Below are 17,232 nucleotides of genomic sequence, written 5' to 3' on the forward strand. Positions count from 1 at the left end.
TAAAGCGAACTCCGGAACTACAAGAGGTAAGGAAGACTCGGAATCCTAGAAAGAAGAAGGGAGACTAACGATCTCTAACAATATCCGATCGAAGTTAGGATGATCGGTAGTAGCGGCTAACTACTCTAGATCAAGAGTAGGGGAGGAAGGCTACTTAGGGGATAAATATTTTTCATCGAGAATTTAAAGAAGCTTAGTATTATACTCTAATATTTTAAAACCCTTTTATTTTAAGAAAGCTATTTATTTTCTTAACTATCACTAACGCGATATAGCCTCTTAATATTGTTTTTGTTTATTTAGTAATTTTTGGTATAACTCTATAAGATAAGACTATAGTGTAGATAACTTAGGCTCTAGTAAATCGAGCTTACTTTTATTCTTTTTAATATTAATAGAAAGTTTATCTTTAGCGTTACGTAATAGATCCTACTCACAAGAAGTGTAGAAATCTTATTTATATAACCTACCTACCTATATATAGGTAGCACACTTAGAATAACGACGAGAACGATCTATCACGTAAGATATACCTAAACCAAGGTAGTAACCACAAGGAATAGCAGTCACAAAACTATTCGCCTTAATATAGTCCACTTGCGTGCGATAAGTAACTAAAGAATCACGAGGGAGCTTAGGAGTACTTTCCAAGATAGAATTAGCCTTACGTTTAGGTATAACGGGATAGGAAGGACAGGAAATCTGACTCACCGAAGGAAAGGGGGGACCACGGATTTATAAGCTTCGAGGACGAAACTCCTAGGAAGGAGGAGGTGATATTACGGACCTATTAGGTACCTAACGACCCAAACTACCCTACCAGTATTATAGGCCATCGAGAGCCAATCAACCTAGATTATATACAAAGGACACCCCGGCTAACCAGAAATCGTGTTACGTGATTATATAGGTAGTAGACCGGTCGACGGTAGGACAATAGATTCCGCTAAGATAAATCTACCAAGCTACTATCTACCTAACTACCCCTAGGAAGATAGGAGGATATATAAGGACGTTTATTTATATACTTAGTCTAGTTCTTTGTCTTTAATCCTATATTGTTACTTATATATACCTATACGGACTTACGACTCTTGACTAAGATATAACTTGACAAACACTACGAGCCAGACCAATACCCCAGTATAGATCTACTCAGCGCTCTACCTAGCATCGATTCCTCGACACAACTTCTAGGGACTTAGGCTACCGTAAGGCCTACGGATAAGGCAACAGCTCAGTGACGACAGACGTATCGTTGACGTGGGAAACCCGAGGTGTATTAAGGTAACTATACCCTGAACCGCCTAACCTAACCGTGACCAGTTAGCCAGTGCGTAACATATATACCTAGGTAATATTTACCCTAGTTAATCTATAAGCCTAGCGATAGGCCTTAATAAAATTATTAAAGCTAGCGATAAGGTACTATATAGTGTCTATAATAGCTATAATAAACTTATAAGGTAGGAGTAATTTAGTAGCCTCCTTATCTATAAATATATCTAAAGAGGGGCTATATCTACTAGCTATATTTAACTAAAATAACTCTACCTAAGAAAGATAGGCTAATAGCTTAAAATAGTTTCCCTTAATACCCTTAGGGACCTATAAAATTAAGTAGAATTAGTATAACTAGGTACTAAAATAGGGTAGTGTGAGCACTTTAGCAGAAATAATATTATAGCCTAATAGTAGGTTATAATATTTTGTAGGGGAAGGTGTATTAGGTAAGCTTTATCTTATATAATATTGTATTATATAAGATATAGAAAGGTTTATACTTAGCTTAAGTAGATAATAATAGGTGCGAGGTAAGAAAAGTTGTATTGAATAATTATTTTCTAGCTAGGAATCCTTCATTCCTTATATAGGCAAGCTCTAGCAGTATAGAATATCATAGAAAGTCATTAATAATAGAATGACTTCATTATGATATCCTAGATTTATGGCGATATATTGTGAGTCATAATATAGTTTACCGTAAATAATATATCTAAGGTTCTCTTAGATACTACCGGTAAAATATATATCTTATCCTCACACACCATAGTATATAAATATATATCTTACAATTACTATTATGCTTATAGGTAGGAATAAAATAGGTCACTTACTAACTTATAAGGCTTATATAGCTAATTATAATACTAGTAATTCTTACTATTATAGGTCTTAGTAAAGTAATAGACTAAAAAAACCTAGAGAGACTATAAATTAGTATTAGTCTACTCCTAAAGAGATACCTATAAGTATATTATATACTATATAAACTACTATAGGATAGGCTATACTAGCTTATAAGGAGAGTTATAAATAGAAGGTATAATTAGAGATACTAATTTAATACTAATATAAGTATAAAAAGGGGTTAAAAAGAAGGTAATTCTATAATAAAGTAGTAGATTAAAATAAAGTAAGGTATTAAATAAATAAGAAAAATATAGACCTAAGAAGAAAAGATAAATAAACCTAGGTTATCTATAATAATATAACTAAAGCTATAAAAAAGGAAGCTATAATAAAGGATATAATATAATAAATATTATATCTACTATTTCTATTAAAACCCTTAAAAACTATTACCCTATTAAAATAAGAATAGACTACTACTAAAATGCTCTCTACTACCTATAGTTTAAATAATAAAACTAGAAAGGACTACTTAAGACTAGTAATATATATTACTAGGGGGAGACCTAATATAGGATTATATATACTAATACTAGCTTCCTAGACTAAATCTAGGAAATTATACTTTACCTAGATCTATAATATATATCTATTATCCCCTAGCTATAAATATTATCTAGACTTAATATAATAATAGTACTACTACCTTAGTATTATACTTTATAAGGGTTAATAATAAGGATTTAGGTATATTATATAATAAACCTCTAAAAATTATTAATAAGAAATATAGATTAGCTACTAAAATATTAGTGATATATACCTAAAATAGTATAGTACCTAATTATATATATCCCCCTTATCTACTTTAATATTACTCCTAAAACTATATATAGACCTATAGGCTTAATATACTACTATAAAGTCCTTAACTAATTAGAGAACCCCCTTATTTATAGCCTCTAAGAAGTTAGTATTTTATAAGAGATATCTATTATTAGGGGAGTATAGCTACTTAGCCTAGTCTAGAATCGATACTAGATTGTAAGTGTCCCTCTATATTCCCTTAGTAGGACACTTATATATATTATATTATTCGATATATTACTAGTATTTCTTCGAATTAGTAGTCCTAAGGAAACACTAGATCGATATCGGTTTACTAGTATCTACTATATCCTAACTATTAATACTAGTGTATAAATACTTTATACACTATATATATTTTAACTAAATAGGATTAGGATAAGAAATTAGAGGTATAATAGAAAGATAGTTATAGTATAGAATTATAATTACAAATCCCCCTTAAATATAAATTCTTAATAGAGATAAAAATAGAGAGCCTTTATTTACAAAGGAGCTAGCCTCGAAAATCCTATTAGAACTAGGGTCTACTAGATAAAGAAAGTATACTACTTTAATAAGTCTATTTTAGGCGTAGATAGGGATATCTATATAGGAGAGGGAGGATAATTGTAAAGGATAAAGGTCCTTTCAATTCTGATACTCGGTTATTTACCTAAGCACGTTATTCACGTCCCGGGGTTATAGTGGGGTTAATTCGTAATCGGCTTAGTACTCGGTTCGAGTAGATATAGGGTCCTATACCTAAGTATAAGAACCCCTAGATCCTTAGGATCCTGTTCCTCCTGTAAGAGTTAGTCTTGCAACTTGAGACAATACATTGATCCTTTCTCTCCCCATCATTAAGCCTTGTATCTTACCCGGTTGATAGGCCTTACACCTGATAATCGTATACTCTTACAACAGGGCTCTTTATATAAAAGACCCTTCCTACTCCTTCCCTCTCTACTCTATGCTCCTATATCTACACTTAATATATAACAGCAAACGAGTCACCTCTCAATAAATAAGTTCCCCTTCGACCTCAACCTCGACCTAATAGTTATATAACCCCTCACTAAGATTGTATTTAGTCCCTAAATACTAGCTTATTGTCGTCGATATAATTATCTAGAATACACTCTTCTTTAAACACTGACTTCCACTCCTATAAATATAGTAGGGTCCTAGTTTTAATAGATACTAATTATAAAACTCCTATAGCTTCCGAGTCAAACGATGGGTGTACCGACCCGTATCACTGGCTGGAAATTCGAGGCTAGTGGTAGTAAGCCGCGTGTTTGCTCTGCAAATGAAACTCACGCGGTTATGACCTCAGGCAATCACAAGGTCTTTAAAGCAGGGAAGCCTCTTCCTAAACTGGAAAATGTCGACGATCTGAAGGCCGCTCTTGCTGTGGTTGGAGTTATTTGATTTGTTCTATTATTGCCCCTTTTATCTCTTATCCCAGTTTTTTTTCCCATCGTACTTTAGTGCCCATCGTCTAAGCTAAATCTGTAAACCTTGTAGCCGGATTGATTAACAGCCCATCTAGATCACGCATGTTATATGCTCCACTCTCATCATCCCGAATAGGTACTGGCTCCGGCATATTCGCGAGACGACTTGTGAAGCCACGAGATAGTAGTAGTCCCATAATTCTTGCGGATTTGATGGCTCTGATTGTGTCATTGCCTAACCCTCCAGCTTCAACTCTGAACGTGCTCCAGAATATATCCTCCAAAACAACGTAATCGTCATACCGGACCCAGCCTTTCTTGAGATGGACCTTACTTATCAGTCGCTGGTGAGAAAAGAGATTCAAGCCAAATGGTGCGATCTCTGCTTCTGCCCAATCGACAACCCCAACAAGATTGCAAGACATTTCGTTCACAATAATATTGCAAACACCAAAGTCTTTGTGGACTAGCACCATTGGAAGAGAGAAAATGGTGGGTAATGAGTTGAGACACTCCTGGATTGATGGGTGGAAGCGATCTGGGAGAGAAGCAAGCAACGAATTCAGCTCACTTTTGTATCGACTGTACAAGTCGTCGCGGTACGTTTGACCAACATCTTGAGGATGTTTCCACGAAAGGGCAAAGAATCTAACAGGGCATTCAATTAGTAATTCGGTGTATTTGGAACGAGAACTAAGCATACCTCGCAATGTCAATTACAAGATTCTTGCGCCATGAAGAAAACTCGGGCGAGGTTTCGGGCACTTGGCTATTATGTGTCAGGATAAAATCCAAGTAACTAATGCCTCTGAGTCGACTCATGACGTAGATGGAAAGGGCTTCTTTGCTCTCTGTAGCTTCTCCAATCTGTCCCATAAAAGTCACTTGAGGTGCAAAGTGGCTGTAGATGCTTCGAGCAAGTTTCGCAGTCTCCATACTTAGCTGGAGGGACGCAAGGCGGAATTGCACGACGACTTCGTTATTGTTCCCCGCATAGACGGTATAGCTGCACACACCCTGCACGGCCACCGGAACTATGTTTCCACCAACATGCTCCCTCGCAAAGTTGTCACAGGCTGAGCGAGTGACTGTCGTCTTCTGGAAGAAATCTGCAATTTCTTGGTCAACAGAGTATGCGAGGTCACTGGTAGCCATGGTGGGCACAGGTTGCTTTGTTCAATATGATGAATTATAAAGCATGAGGTTGTAGCTGAGGTGAGGCAAGGAGGAATGGTATATACCCCTATTACAAAGGGCCAAATAGGTTGTCAGGTGACAAAATATCACACCTAGATGCCTGACATTTCTGCCACATCGCGGTGCTGTCCCCCACCCAGGACGCAGTTCACCTAACCTGTGTGCCGTTAGTTCATCCAACCGGTGTCCCACCCAAATCACGTGACTTTTTCTTATCTTATCTACACCGGTCAGGTTCTAGGTATATTTCAGTATTCGCTTTCCTAGCAATTTAGTTATAACTATGGGCGGCGGATTACTAATTCAAAATTACTGAACGAACTGGATAAACAAATCTCCGGTATGCCGGTCCGTATACTCCGACACTTTTTAGCAGCCTTGTCATCATACGTGCGTTGAGAAATCGCGATATAGTTCATCAACAAGACGATAGAGGTTCCTCTGCCTCAAGTTGGGGCTCAGGCTCTGATCCTATGCGGTCCTCGGGCCTCATTTGAGAGTCTTCTTAGTCCAAGAAAGACACCGAAATGTCTTGCCCTAATCGCTAGCAGACCGATGATATATTATCCGCTAAAGTTCTGCGAAATATCACATATCGGTGGCGAGTGAAAGATCATTCGAACATCAAGTTGCAACTTGTTCTATAATGTAGTTTACTAATTTTTCCAGATGTCACACTGATTACACCTCCTTCTACCCTTGCTCATATCAAATCTGCTTTACAGCAAAACCCTCATTTGCAATCACTTCCTTTGTCAAAACTCCTCGCCGCTCAAGATCTCGAAGCAACGGTGGCAACCGCACAGCTGCTTCGTCTTTTAGAGGTGCAATCCTGCATAAAATCCGATTTCCTCCTCCTGCCTTGCGATCTTGCCTGTGAAATTGAGGGCACATAACTACTTCTTACAGATGTGGATGGTGTCTCAAGGTCAAATTGTAATGGCGAGGGAGAACGACACCGTCGACGTGAACTTTATTTGTATAATCATGCAGAAGACCCAAGGATGAAAGCTTGGATCTAATAGCTGTTGAACCACTTCGGCAGACTAGACTGTCGAAACTGCTCATGTCTGTCGGGATGGATACTGTGAAAAGGAACCTGGAACGTGATAAAGGTTTTCTTCTTCGTCAATCTTTTACAAAACAGCAAGCCGCACAGAATAAGATATTGACTGGCTACTGCGATACACACCTCTATATTTTCCTCTGTTGGGCCAAGGATCTCGTACAACGTCAGAAAAAATTAGTGCCTGTTAGCGAAGATCTCATCGGGCTCTGGGCCAAGTCTTCATGGCAGCGGGGACTGCCTGCAAAGCTGAGGCTAAGCCCTAAGCCCAAACCCGCGCTTCTCCTATCAACTTCCCTTCGTCTAGCCATACAAGCATCAATTGAAGAAATTGGCCATGCTCAATCCCCATTTGCCCATGACCGGAAGACCACCTCTTTTGAACGTGTGGCTCCAAACTGTTTTATCTCACAGGCCGACTGTCTCCTTGGATCAAACGTGATTGTTGATGATGTTATCATTGGAGGACGCTGTGTTGACCGGATGTGTAGTTGGAAGTGGTAGTTATATCGACAAAGGCTCGGTGCTGAGGGATTGTGAAGTTCAGGAAGGTAATGTTGTTCCTGAGAAAACTGAAGCCAAGAACGAGAAGTTTATGCCACTTTTTGAAGATCTCAAGGAGGATACAGATAATTATGGCATGTTTGCGGAAAGTTGCTATTTTTTCTAGTCTTGGATTCTAGGGCTTGCCTTTACAATGCTCATTACAATTTTGGACACGAAGGAAACTCATTGATGGTTATGGGGCCCATTTCATTCCTGATTTCAATGCCATAGCCACTAACATTACTTACAGCGACAGGGTTTTGGTTTTTAGCTCCTTTTCTACATCAAAGACTCTAATTCTTCTGAATAACAATATCTGTCTACATATCACTATCCAAGTTGTAGTACATACCCGACGCATATCTCTACCAAGCGACTGATTTATAATATACGCTAGTTTTAAAGTAATTAAGCAGAATGCCATGTTATACACGTAAATCTTCCCTTCACAGATTAAGCCCCTCGCTGTTTTCTTTCCACCACCTACCTAACGATAGGAGTGGTGATGCTGCCTGGGAACAGCACTTCCACCTCCCTCGATCTGACCAGGCTATATCTCAATCTACCCGGTTGTCACCCGGGAGACGACGAGAGGATTTGACTACCGCCCGCCAGCGATTACGGTTCCCGGATGCATGGGATTCCTATGTTTCACTCGTTTCTAATTCACGAGTCGTGATAAATGGTAATTACTTTTCCGATGATGTTCGCGAGGACCGCACGCTCTCTGAAAAAAAAAAAACCTAAATGTTTCGCAAGGAAGCATTTCAAGGCGGGTGTTCGCTTATCGGCCATATGGATAGGGAGTTTCCCTTGAATGATGACCATTTGTCCCTCTGAAGGAGGTGCAGGAGAATCTCCCCAGGACTGATTTCTACAAATGCAACTCTGGATCCCGCCTCCTTTTCCCCCACAGAAAAAGAATGGTGCAAAACAGCTTGGAGCGGATACATCCTGGGTACAAATGGTATGGTAAAAGAGTGATATATTTGACCCACTTCGTTCCTACCCGTGGATTTGGCTAAAAAAAGACCCATTCTTAGCCAATCATGAAGGTGCAAAAAAATGCAACCTGTGGGAATCGAACCCACGCTACTTTCGTAACTAGAATGCTCACTGTAATCAGTGAAGAGGAGATCTCTTGAGTCTAGCGCCTTAACCGCTCGGCCAAAGTTGCCTAATTAGGTTGATTAGGTTGAGTCTGAATGAGCTATAAGGATTTCATCAAGTTCTCTTGTTCTCTGGAGCAGCATTCTTGGACTTGGTGTTTTAAGAGAATCGATAACTCTATGCCTTCTTTCAAATGGACCACTGCTTGGCAGTATATCTCCGCCTATTAAGGGAAGCCCAGGATAATGCATAACATCATCTATAGTATGTGACGATCTTGTGGCTCGGATATTCTACTCCGTACTGCGGAATGCAAAACACCTTTTGTTGTTGCCACCGCTTTCCGGATTGGTGTTTGTTGCATGGAGGCGGATACAAAGGGTTCGACCCCATAAGCCCTTTTCTTTCGCTGTACCTGAAATGTTGAGTGGATGCACTCTCTCCACTGGAAGAACTGACTGGTGATATAATGAGTCAGCCGCTTATATAACCTTTTGATTTCTAACCTTGGAAGGTTTCCAGTGGTGTTTTAAGTGATATCTCAAGTTATTCTATTTAGATATTGATACACCGTATGTACTTCATATGCGAGTACCTACGTAGGTTACGCCAATGAACATAGTATAGGTAAGATGGGTATCATTTATGTTACAATAACTGACGCTCTTATTAAATTTTATGACGATAGTAATTGATAGGCAATTTTAATATCCATTATGCCTAAATCAACCTTTTAAATAGGACAACCTTATTTTCATATCAGGAACTAGATCACTAAACTCCAGCAATGTATGAACATGTCTCAGCCAAGTTGTTCAAATTCGCTAAAGCTCCATGGAAACGATGTATATAATAAAAAGGGATTGGATGATCAGAATCAGTTTGTATAGACAACTGTTGTTATGCTGATTTATCGCTTTTGCTATGTGTTTTGCATGAACTACTCGCATGAATACGTTGACTAACTTATGGAGGGAGTCTCCAGCTTGTTCATCCCTCCACACTTTAGAAACATATAAACAGAATATTCAAAGAGAACACTGAAGTCCACTAGAAAGAGAGTGCTAGTAATTACATACTAGACTTCAGACATTGCTATACATACCAGCAAGAAAACAAGGTATCATGTCAAATTTCTCTTGATATTTTGTTCTAGTCTGACTATTTTTATCGAATTGCAACTTTGGCCGAGCGGTTAAGGCGCTAGACTCAAGAGATCTCCTCTTCACTGAATACAGTGAGCATTCTAGTTACGAAAGTAGCGTGGGTTCGATTCCCACAGGTTGCATTTTTTTGCCTACGTGTCATCCATCTAGATGCTCCGTATCACGATTATTTTTGTTTCACCAACTTTGCCGGAGACTTCTAGGTCCGAAGTCATTTTCTGACACCTTTTCGCCGTCTTGGTTGAAGTGAATTGATCAGAAACAGTAATCAATGCACAAGGGAATTCATAATTGTACCGGTCCTTCTAGGGCGCTAAACCCAAAATGACAAAGCTAACCCGAAAAGGCAATGCAGAGGGGCAACTTTCTGTGATTTGTTCATGTGGGGCAACTTATTATCTTAACTTTTTTTGATATTTTTCTTAAATTCTCCACGTCTCAACTTCTCTCCGGCTCTTATTCACCTTCTATCTGGCTCCCTCACCTCGTATTACGGCCTATTTGCTTCGGCAAGGCAAGCTTAAACTTCCCACCATGGCCCTCACGACCGTCGATCAAGTTACCCCGAATGCGGTTGAAAAGACTCCCGATGTACTTGTGACCCCTTGCGATCCATGGCCTGCGCCTTACTATTTGGATGGTGGTTTCCGTCGCGTCACGCCATACCATTATACCTATAACACCAATTGCAAGGAACGATGGCGTGGTCGCCAGCTGGTTGAGATCTTCACCTCCGAGTTTCGCGATCGAAAACCAGAATACTATGTATGTGAATGCGCGCATGCGTGGATCTTCAGACGCAAGAGAATCGCAAACTGACAATTACCAGAGGAAAGCCCTGGAAGATGGCCTTGTACAAGTCAATGGTGTAACAGCCCGCCCCGAAACGACGCTTAAAAACGGCCAGGTCATCTCACACACACTCCACCGCCACGAACCTCCCGTTACAAGTCTTCCCGTTGGAATCATTTACGAAGACGACGACCTCCTAGTTATTGATAAGCCTGCCGGTGTACCGGTGCACGCCGCTGGCCGATACCACTTCAACACAGTTGTTGAAATCCTGCGCTCGGAGCGCAGCTCCGAATGGCTACCTCGCCCATGCAATCGACTTGATCGATTGACATCTGGAATTATGTTCATTGGAAAGCACCCCCAGGGCGCCGAGAAGATGGCTACCGCACTCAAGGCCCGGACCGTACAGAAAGAGTATGTCGCGCGCGTGAAGGGCAAGTTCCCCGATGGCGTGGTGGTCTGCGACCAGCCGATCATGCAGGTCAGCCCGAAGCTGGGTCTTAACCGTGTGCGCGCCACCGGCAAAGAAGCAACAACCAAGTTCCGTCGCCTGGCTTACTACCCTCCCGAAGCAGCGAAGGAGACCGAGTCATCTAGCGACGACGAGCGTCCCGCTACCCCGCCCGCGATTTTCGCCAATGAGAGTGAGGGCTACAGTATTGTGCACTGTTTCCCTCTGACAGGCCGTACTCACCAGATTCGTGTTCACCTCCAGTTCTTGGGCCACCCGATCACCAACGACCCTATCTACTCCAACCGCCGTGTGTTCGGACCTGAGCTTGGCAAAGCCGAGGTGACCGCAGAGCGTGATGAAGAGATTGTCGCGCGACTGTCTCTGATGGGTAAAACCGAGATCCCTGACACGGTCTCGTACCGCACTCACCTGACCGCGGCGCCTAATGTCCCACCCAACACCGATCCGGTGCTTGTCAACGAGATCATGCATCGCGAGCAAGTAGCCGCAGCTGAGGATTACGAAAAGCGCAAGGGCGAGCGTCTGTCGGGCAATTTCTGCGAAGTCTGCGGCACAGAGCTATACTCGGACCCGGGCCCCCACGAGCTGGGTATCTTCTTGCATGCTGTTGCATACGCCGACAAAGATGGTGATTGGTCTTACCGCAGCCCTATGCCTCGCTGGGGTTTGCCTCCTGCGGGAATGGAGGGTCCTCGCACGTGTCCGGACTGGGTCCCTGCTGCTGAAGGCGAGGAAATTGTCATTGGCCATGGGACTGTTCCGCCTGGCTTGGGTGATGATGACTATGCTGCAGACGTCAAGACTGGCACCGTTCTTGTAGAAGGCGTTGGTCTTGTCAATATCCCTGATGCTGCTACGAAGATGAGAGAGTCTCGTGAAGCCACGGAGACAGCTGCTACGAACTAATGATGATGTCTTACAGGATTTCCGTTCTTGAAAATATCTTCTACCTATATCATATTACTCGGGATCTCTTTGTCTTTATCTTCATGATACCACTCTGCTGACTTACCATGAAAAGTTCACGAGCAAAGCGTCTTGGTTTTGGTCTTCCGTGACATGTCGATACATTGATTTTTGGTCTTTCTAGCATATAAATGTGCTGCTTCTAGAAGTCTTATAGAGATATAGAGATATTTGCAATCTATGAACCTTCATTCGCATAACATACCACTTGTAAACCCAAAGCCCATGCATGTGCTTTATATCAGAGGCCTTATATAGTCCGAAGTCCTGTATTTGAACTTTCCTTTAGGGATCATGATGTAGGCCTACCGTGGGACTCGCTAACCATTCCATTCAATATACATCAAGCTCCAGCACGACAGGGTTGAATTGATCGCTCTTTCTAAGCGAGTTCTCACCCTTGCAAATAGAACAAAGAAACAGGTTGATACTAACCCCGAATAGGAAGAGTTCGCACCGTTACTCTAAGCAGTCGAATTCCCCAGGAAAGGAGATGCTCTGTTGTCAAGTCTCGCCTGTATTGTTCCCTACACATCCTGCAGCTCAAAATAACTGAAGATCCCAAACAGCATATTCATGTATAATTCTTCATCTATTCTACCAAACCAACGCTATAAATGCCGGTATATTTCAACCGTGATGCAAAACCGAACCAGACCAAGACATAACGCTCAACGCTCAACGCCAAGTAATGTATCCCAACGATAAAACAGACGCCACATCTCGAAATCTAAAAATCTAGCTGGTCACCCACTTCACTTTGTCACACTTCTCCATCCGCTCCACTGCAGCATCAACCCGCCACAGCATCGTCCCTGACTGTGTGCCTGGCTGGGGCTGCCCGCGCAGCACCGCGTCAGAGGTTGTGCACCGCATGTCGGCCGTCAGGCGGTACTGAACGCAGTTTGGGTCTGCGGCGCAGTAGTCCGCGCAGGCGGCGAAAGACGTGGGCGTTGCGGGACCCTTGTAATCTTCTTTGTCGTCGCCTGCGCTCGCAAAGTTGTCCCAGTTGTCTAGGTGGTCTGCAAGGGTTGGACGGATGAGGTTGCGGAAGATGTCACTGTATGTAAGCACATTCGAGCTTGTCTGGGGTTTGTTAGTGACATGTTTACATATTGCAGGGAAACGGATATTCTATATCCAATCACGGGAAATCAAAAAGCAGAAGGAAACAAAAGCACTCACATCCGCGAACCACTGCTGCTCGAATTCCCAGAACCGATCCACATCCGCTGGCGTCATATGGTGGAAAGTCGAAGGAGCAAAACACCAAGGCGTCTTCCCAAACGCCTCGTGCAGTATATCCTGCTCCCAGACCGACTGGGTAGTAAGTTGTGGCCAAGACCAAGTAAGCCCAACACCGGCTGCATCGAGCGCCATGCCAAGCACGCAATCTCCCGCCCATTCCTGGTCGGTGATGGCATCCCACTCATCGATATGCAATTTATGAAAATCTGCCACGGCATGGATAGCCGCATGGGAAAGCACAAACCCCGAACCACCATGCGCAAACAAATTATCCCCGATCTGCATCTGATTCCCTAGATACAGCTTATCCTCGGGGTTGAAATGCGCCAGCCATCCGAGTACATTCGGCCAGATCGGATACGTGTCTGCTTCGAGAAACACGAACCACTTAGCGTCTGGCTTCTCGCGTCGCGCGGTATGGATCATCGGGAGGAATTTCCACTTGTCAAGTTTCCAGCCCGGGTTGTCGGTCATGCCGAAGGCGCTATTTGGGACTTTCATGTGGTCTTGTTCTGTGAGGGCTGTGCGGCCTCCTTCGCGGGCGCGATTGTAGAGAGCGAAATCGCCATTGGTTTGTTTGAGGGTGTCGGAGACGTTGAGGAAGACATCGTGTGTGCGAGTTCCGGCTATGTCTTCTTCGAAGTCGGAAACGATGATCTTGTGCGGGACGCAGCGAAGGGTTGTTCTTAGGTGGACGGGTACTTTGCTTTGCGCTTCTGTGATGCCGGTTTTCATCACTACCAGGATATCGTCCATTCCTGTTTCTGTTGGACAGGATGATGGTACATGTTCGGGTTTTTGTGGTGGTTGCGTTGTGTGTTTCGATTGTTAGCCCTGCGGCGGGTTCGATCACGTCCTGCGTGATCTTCGAGCTAAAATCGGCGTGGGCGAATTGAAGGACTAGGAGGATCAGGATTATTGGGCCAAGGATGAGTACCCAGCGACCATATCGAGGTGGGACTGAGGGCATGTTGAGAGGTTGGGGTCGGAGAACTCTATAGGTAGAGAGGAAGAAGATCGAAGATGGGGGCTATTGGATATAAAAAGATCGGCCCCCATTTCCAGATGGGGACCTAAATATAAAACAGGAAGTTGGTAAGATCGTCAGGAGGGGGGTCTCCAAGTTCTTAAGTGATGGGCGCATATAGGCTGGGCGATGCAGGTTCCAGTTTATGTGCATACAAATGACATCCAACCAGAGTTGCACCAGCACCAATATTTCCCGAGTTGAGCAGACATGAGACACAAATCTATAATCGAGACATCCCGATCCCTGTTTTTGTGCTGTGATATGTCCGTGTCTCGGAACTCGCAAGACTTTGGCGTACGTCACCACAGGTGGGTCTGATGATCTGAAACGTGTGCACATATGGAGTAGAGTGATCGTCTATAGGTAAAAGGGCAGTTTCATATTGAATGTGCACAATATGCTGTATACAACAAAGATTGAGAAAAGATCTGGTACTGGGGAATTTCACTTTTTAGGGTTACGATTTTGCTTGGCTACACTGAACATCCATGGGTGTACATGTACAAGGTCAGATTTGGGATCTGCCTCGCAAGGTATTGGAATGAACCCGAGGGATTTTTGCAATTTTTGTTGTCATTTCAGAGAACAATTCTCTCGCTTCACAGCGCCCGGCACTATGACAAGGCCCGAGCCGGACATGCCATGCACAATCCTTAAATTTCGTTATCGCCAGAGAGAAAGTATCGCCATACAAAAACCCCGACCTATACCAATCCAAACTAAAATGAGATAAACTGGGTTTATTCCATTTATGCCTCGGTGGTGACACGGCCCTTGGGGTTAGTGACCTTAACACCGAGAGCCTTGGCCTTCTCGATAATCTCGACACGCTTGCGGGAAGAAACGGCGTGGCCGATCCTGTAAAACTTGTTAGCAACAGGAATATATGTAGAGAGCAATCAGAATCGCTCCGCTAGATATCGTGGAACGTACTCAGCAGCGAAGGTGCGGTTGTGCATGAGGAGGAGCTCAACGTCCTTGGGGTTCTGGACGAGGAAAGCCTTGTGGCCGGAGGGCATCATGTGACGGGTCTTCTTGTTGGAACCGTAACCGATGGAGGGCATGGCCATCTGACCCTTGAAACGGCGACGAACGCAGTTATCAATACCCTTGGGCTTGCGCCACGAGGCGCCAACGCGCATGAAGCGGTCAGACTGGTGACGGTTGAAGCGGTTCGTGCCTAATTGCGGTCGATGTTAGTCCTCCGATCGTGAATTTCAATGATGTGTGCTTTTTTCGGCCTCCACGGCCCTGCGGATAGTGTCGCCATTCGATCGAGACAGATGTTCAATTTTTCCCCCTTCCACAGCAATCCTCCCAATAATAACCCTCTTCGTTTGGTGCATCTTGCAAGGCTTGCTTTGTTTTCATGTGGTCGACGATCGAGAGGCGAGGGTATCCAGGGCACGGGCACGAAAAGAAATGGGACAGGTGATCGGGAACATACGCTTCTTCACGATAGGGATGTGCTGCTTAGCGGCGGCCATCTGGAATCAAAATTAGTGACTGTGTCAAATATCATGCGCATTTGGGGACTGACCTTGTCGGTATTGCTGGGTCTCGCCGGGCGTTCGAGAGTTGTCGGGTCGGAGTTCAATCTCGAAAACTTCTCTCTCAGGTTCTCCCGCAGCAGAGTGGGAGACCCACACTAGTGCGCTTTGGGCGAACTAAGCGAAAGCAGACCACTTATGTCAGCCTAGGGCTGGCCTGGCTTGAGCCCTACTATTCCTATTTGGGCAATATCTGATGCTCTATACAGTAGTCTATGGTCTCATACATCTTTCTTATGCTGGGCATTCAAACTAGTCCTTCGGTAAATTTTGATCATTCATGTCATTTATTTCATTTAGGCCAATTGATCCTACACATGATCTCTATATAGCATCTAAACATCACTGCAAATGCAACTGAACCTTCTCGCCATCTTCCTCGCCACTCCGCAACATCTGCTCCAAGATCTCAAGATCAGCCAATGCTTGCTCGGGAGACTGTCTACTGTCAGGGTTTCCACTCAGAATTGAGTTTGCAAACTCTGCCACCTCTGGCACAACACCTCTACCATCAAACTCAACGTGGTGCTTCTCGCCGTTCACTGTCACATCATCAGAGTTCAAGGTGACGACACCTTTCTCGCAAGCAAATTCGAAAATTTGATCATCAAATGACGATCCCCACGACAAAGAAATAACGCCCGTAGCACCAGATTCAGTCTTTGCAACGGCATCTACTGTATCAACCGGTGGCAGGAATGATTGCTGCAGCTGCGACTGTGCCGACAGAATGCTGAGACGCTCCGTGGGGCCTAGAATCAGGCGCAACGCAGCAGTCATGTGTACACCACCGTCCAAAAGGAATCCACCCTGGTATCCTGGAGTCTTGCGCCAGGCGGTGTCTAGGTTAAGCATAGTCAGTCTCCGTAATATCCTCTATGTAGAGCCTCAAGCGGGACTGAACGTACGGAAGTACTTGTTCTTCACATCCATCAAGCTGTGAACGTTCACGCGGAAGTTCTTGACCTTGCCTAGCTTCTGGACTTGCTCTGCTGCGAAGAGGAACTTGGTCATATAACGGAAGTTCTCGGCGACGGCCCAGAAGACCTTGCTGGTATCGATCTCACTCTTGTACCATTTCAAAAGTTCCTGGGCAGTGGCGACATCCTTAGCAATGGGCTTCTCGGACAAGACGTGCTTGCCAGCGAGAAGTGCGTTCTTGATGAACTCCGGCTGAACCAGGATGGGAAGGCTATCCGAGTCAATAGTTAGTGTTTTGCCCTGTTGTTCAAGTGAGGCTAGGGAAATGGGAGTCCCGTACGCAATGATCACAGCACCAATGTCTGAACGAGCCAGTAGGTCGGTATAAGATTTGCCAGATCCTGAGTCTTCGGAGTAGAGATCAACTTCAGATGTACCGCTGGCGAGATCTTGGGCTGACTTCAAGGACCGAGAATAGATGGCCTTGAGTTTGAAGTTTGAGGCAGCTTGCACGGCGGGCTGTGTGTTTAATTAGTCAAGGAGATCATATAGGTAGAATATACATGTGTAGTATCATTGGACAGTCATACAAGGTGCTGCTCTTTCGCAAAGAGACCTGTCAAACTGTTAGCGATTGCATACAGCTTCAAGTGTACATGAGAATTGCGTACCACTGCCGATGATAGCAACGCCGATTGACATGATGAATTTCAAGTTGGTATA

General features: G+C 43.7%; 6 protein-coding genes across 6 annotated transcripts; 3 read left to right on the forward strand and 3 right to left on the reverse strand.

Annotated features, from left to right (window-relative positions):
• Window positions 1-4,218: 4,218 nt before the first annotated feature.
• On the forward strand, window positions 4,219-4,413 carry N7500_001074 (uncharacterized protein; the record flags this gene model as incomplete). The annotated part of the gene is made up of 1 exon (XM_056672220.1): window positions 4,219-4,413. The coding sequence occupies one exon, from the start codon at window positions 4,219-4,221 to the stop codon at window positions 4,411-4,413; it is 195 nt and encodes a 64-aa protein (XP_056537793.1).
• Window positions 4,414-4,483: 70 nt separating this feature from the next.
• Window positions 4,484-5,594, reverse strand: N7500_001075 (uncharacterized protein; the record flags this gene model as incomplete). The annotated part of the gene is made up of 2 exons (XM_056672221.1): window positions 4,484-5,087; window positions 5,143-5,594. 2 exons carry the CDS (start codon window positions 5,592-5,594, stop codon window positions 4,484-4,486), a joined length of 1,056 nt encoding a protein of 351 aa, XP_056537794.1.
• Window positions 5,595-6,071: 477 nt separating this feature from the next.
• Window positions 6,072-7,372, forward strand: N7500_001076 (uncharacterized protein; the record flags this gene model as incomplete). Its single annotated transcript, XM_056672222.1, is given in 5 exon segments — window positions 6,072-6,234; window positions 6,306-6,512; window positions 6,546-6,615; window positions 6,630-7,087; window positions 7,194-7,372. Coding segments are annotated over 5 exon segments (1,077 nt in total), but the record flags the coding sequence as incomplete, so codon positions are not given.
• Window positions 7,373-10,058: 2,686 nt separating this feature from the next.
• N7500_001077 (pseudouridine synthase family protein) lies at window positions 10,059-11,700 on the forward strand (the record flags this gene model as incomplete). Its single annotated transcript, XM_056672223.1, has 2 exons — window positions 10,059-10,289; window positions 10,354-11,700. 2 exons carry the CDS (start codon window positions 10,059-10,061, stop codon window positions 11,698-11,700), a joined length of 1,578 nt encoding a protein of 525 aa, XP_056537796.1.
• Window positions 11,701-12,498: 798 nt separating this feature from the next.
• Window positions 12,499-13,978, reverse strand: N7500_001078 (uncharacterized protein; the record flags this gene model as incomplete). The annotated part of the gene is made up of 3 exons (XM_056672224.1): window positions 12,499-12,846; window positions 12,946-13,745; window positions 13,795-13,978. 3 exons carry the CDS (start codon window positions 13,976-13,978, stop codon window positions 12,499-12,501), a joined length of 1,332 nt encoding a protein of 443 aa, XP_056537797.1.
• Window positions 13,979-14,746: 768 nt separating this feature from the next.
• Window positions 14,747-17,211, reverse strand: N7500_001079 (Ribosomal protein L32e; the record flags this gene model as incomplete). The annotated part of the gene is made up of 8 exons (XM_056672225.1): window positions 14,747-14,896; window positions 14,972-15,218; window positions 15,486-15,525; window positions 15,579-15,686; window positions 15,952-16,430; window positions 16,497-17,028; window positions 17,100-17,125; window positions 17,181-17,211. 8 exons carry the CDS (start codon window positions 17,209-17,211, stop codon window positions 14,788-14,790), a joined length of 1,572 nt encoding a protein of 523 aa, XP_056537798.1. The 3' UTR covers window positions 14,747-14,787.
• Window positions 17,212-17,232: the final 21 nt, after the last annotated feature.

Source organism: Penicillium coprophilum, assembly GCF_028826855.1.
Source record: "Penicillium coprophilum strain IBT 35676 chromosome Unknown utg000001l_segment0_segment0, whole genome shotgun sequence".
In the NCBI taxonomy this organism is placed as follows: Eukaryota; Fungi; Ascomycota; class Eurotiomycetes; order Eurotiales; family Aspergillaceae; genus Penicillium; species Penicillium coprophilum.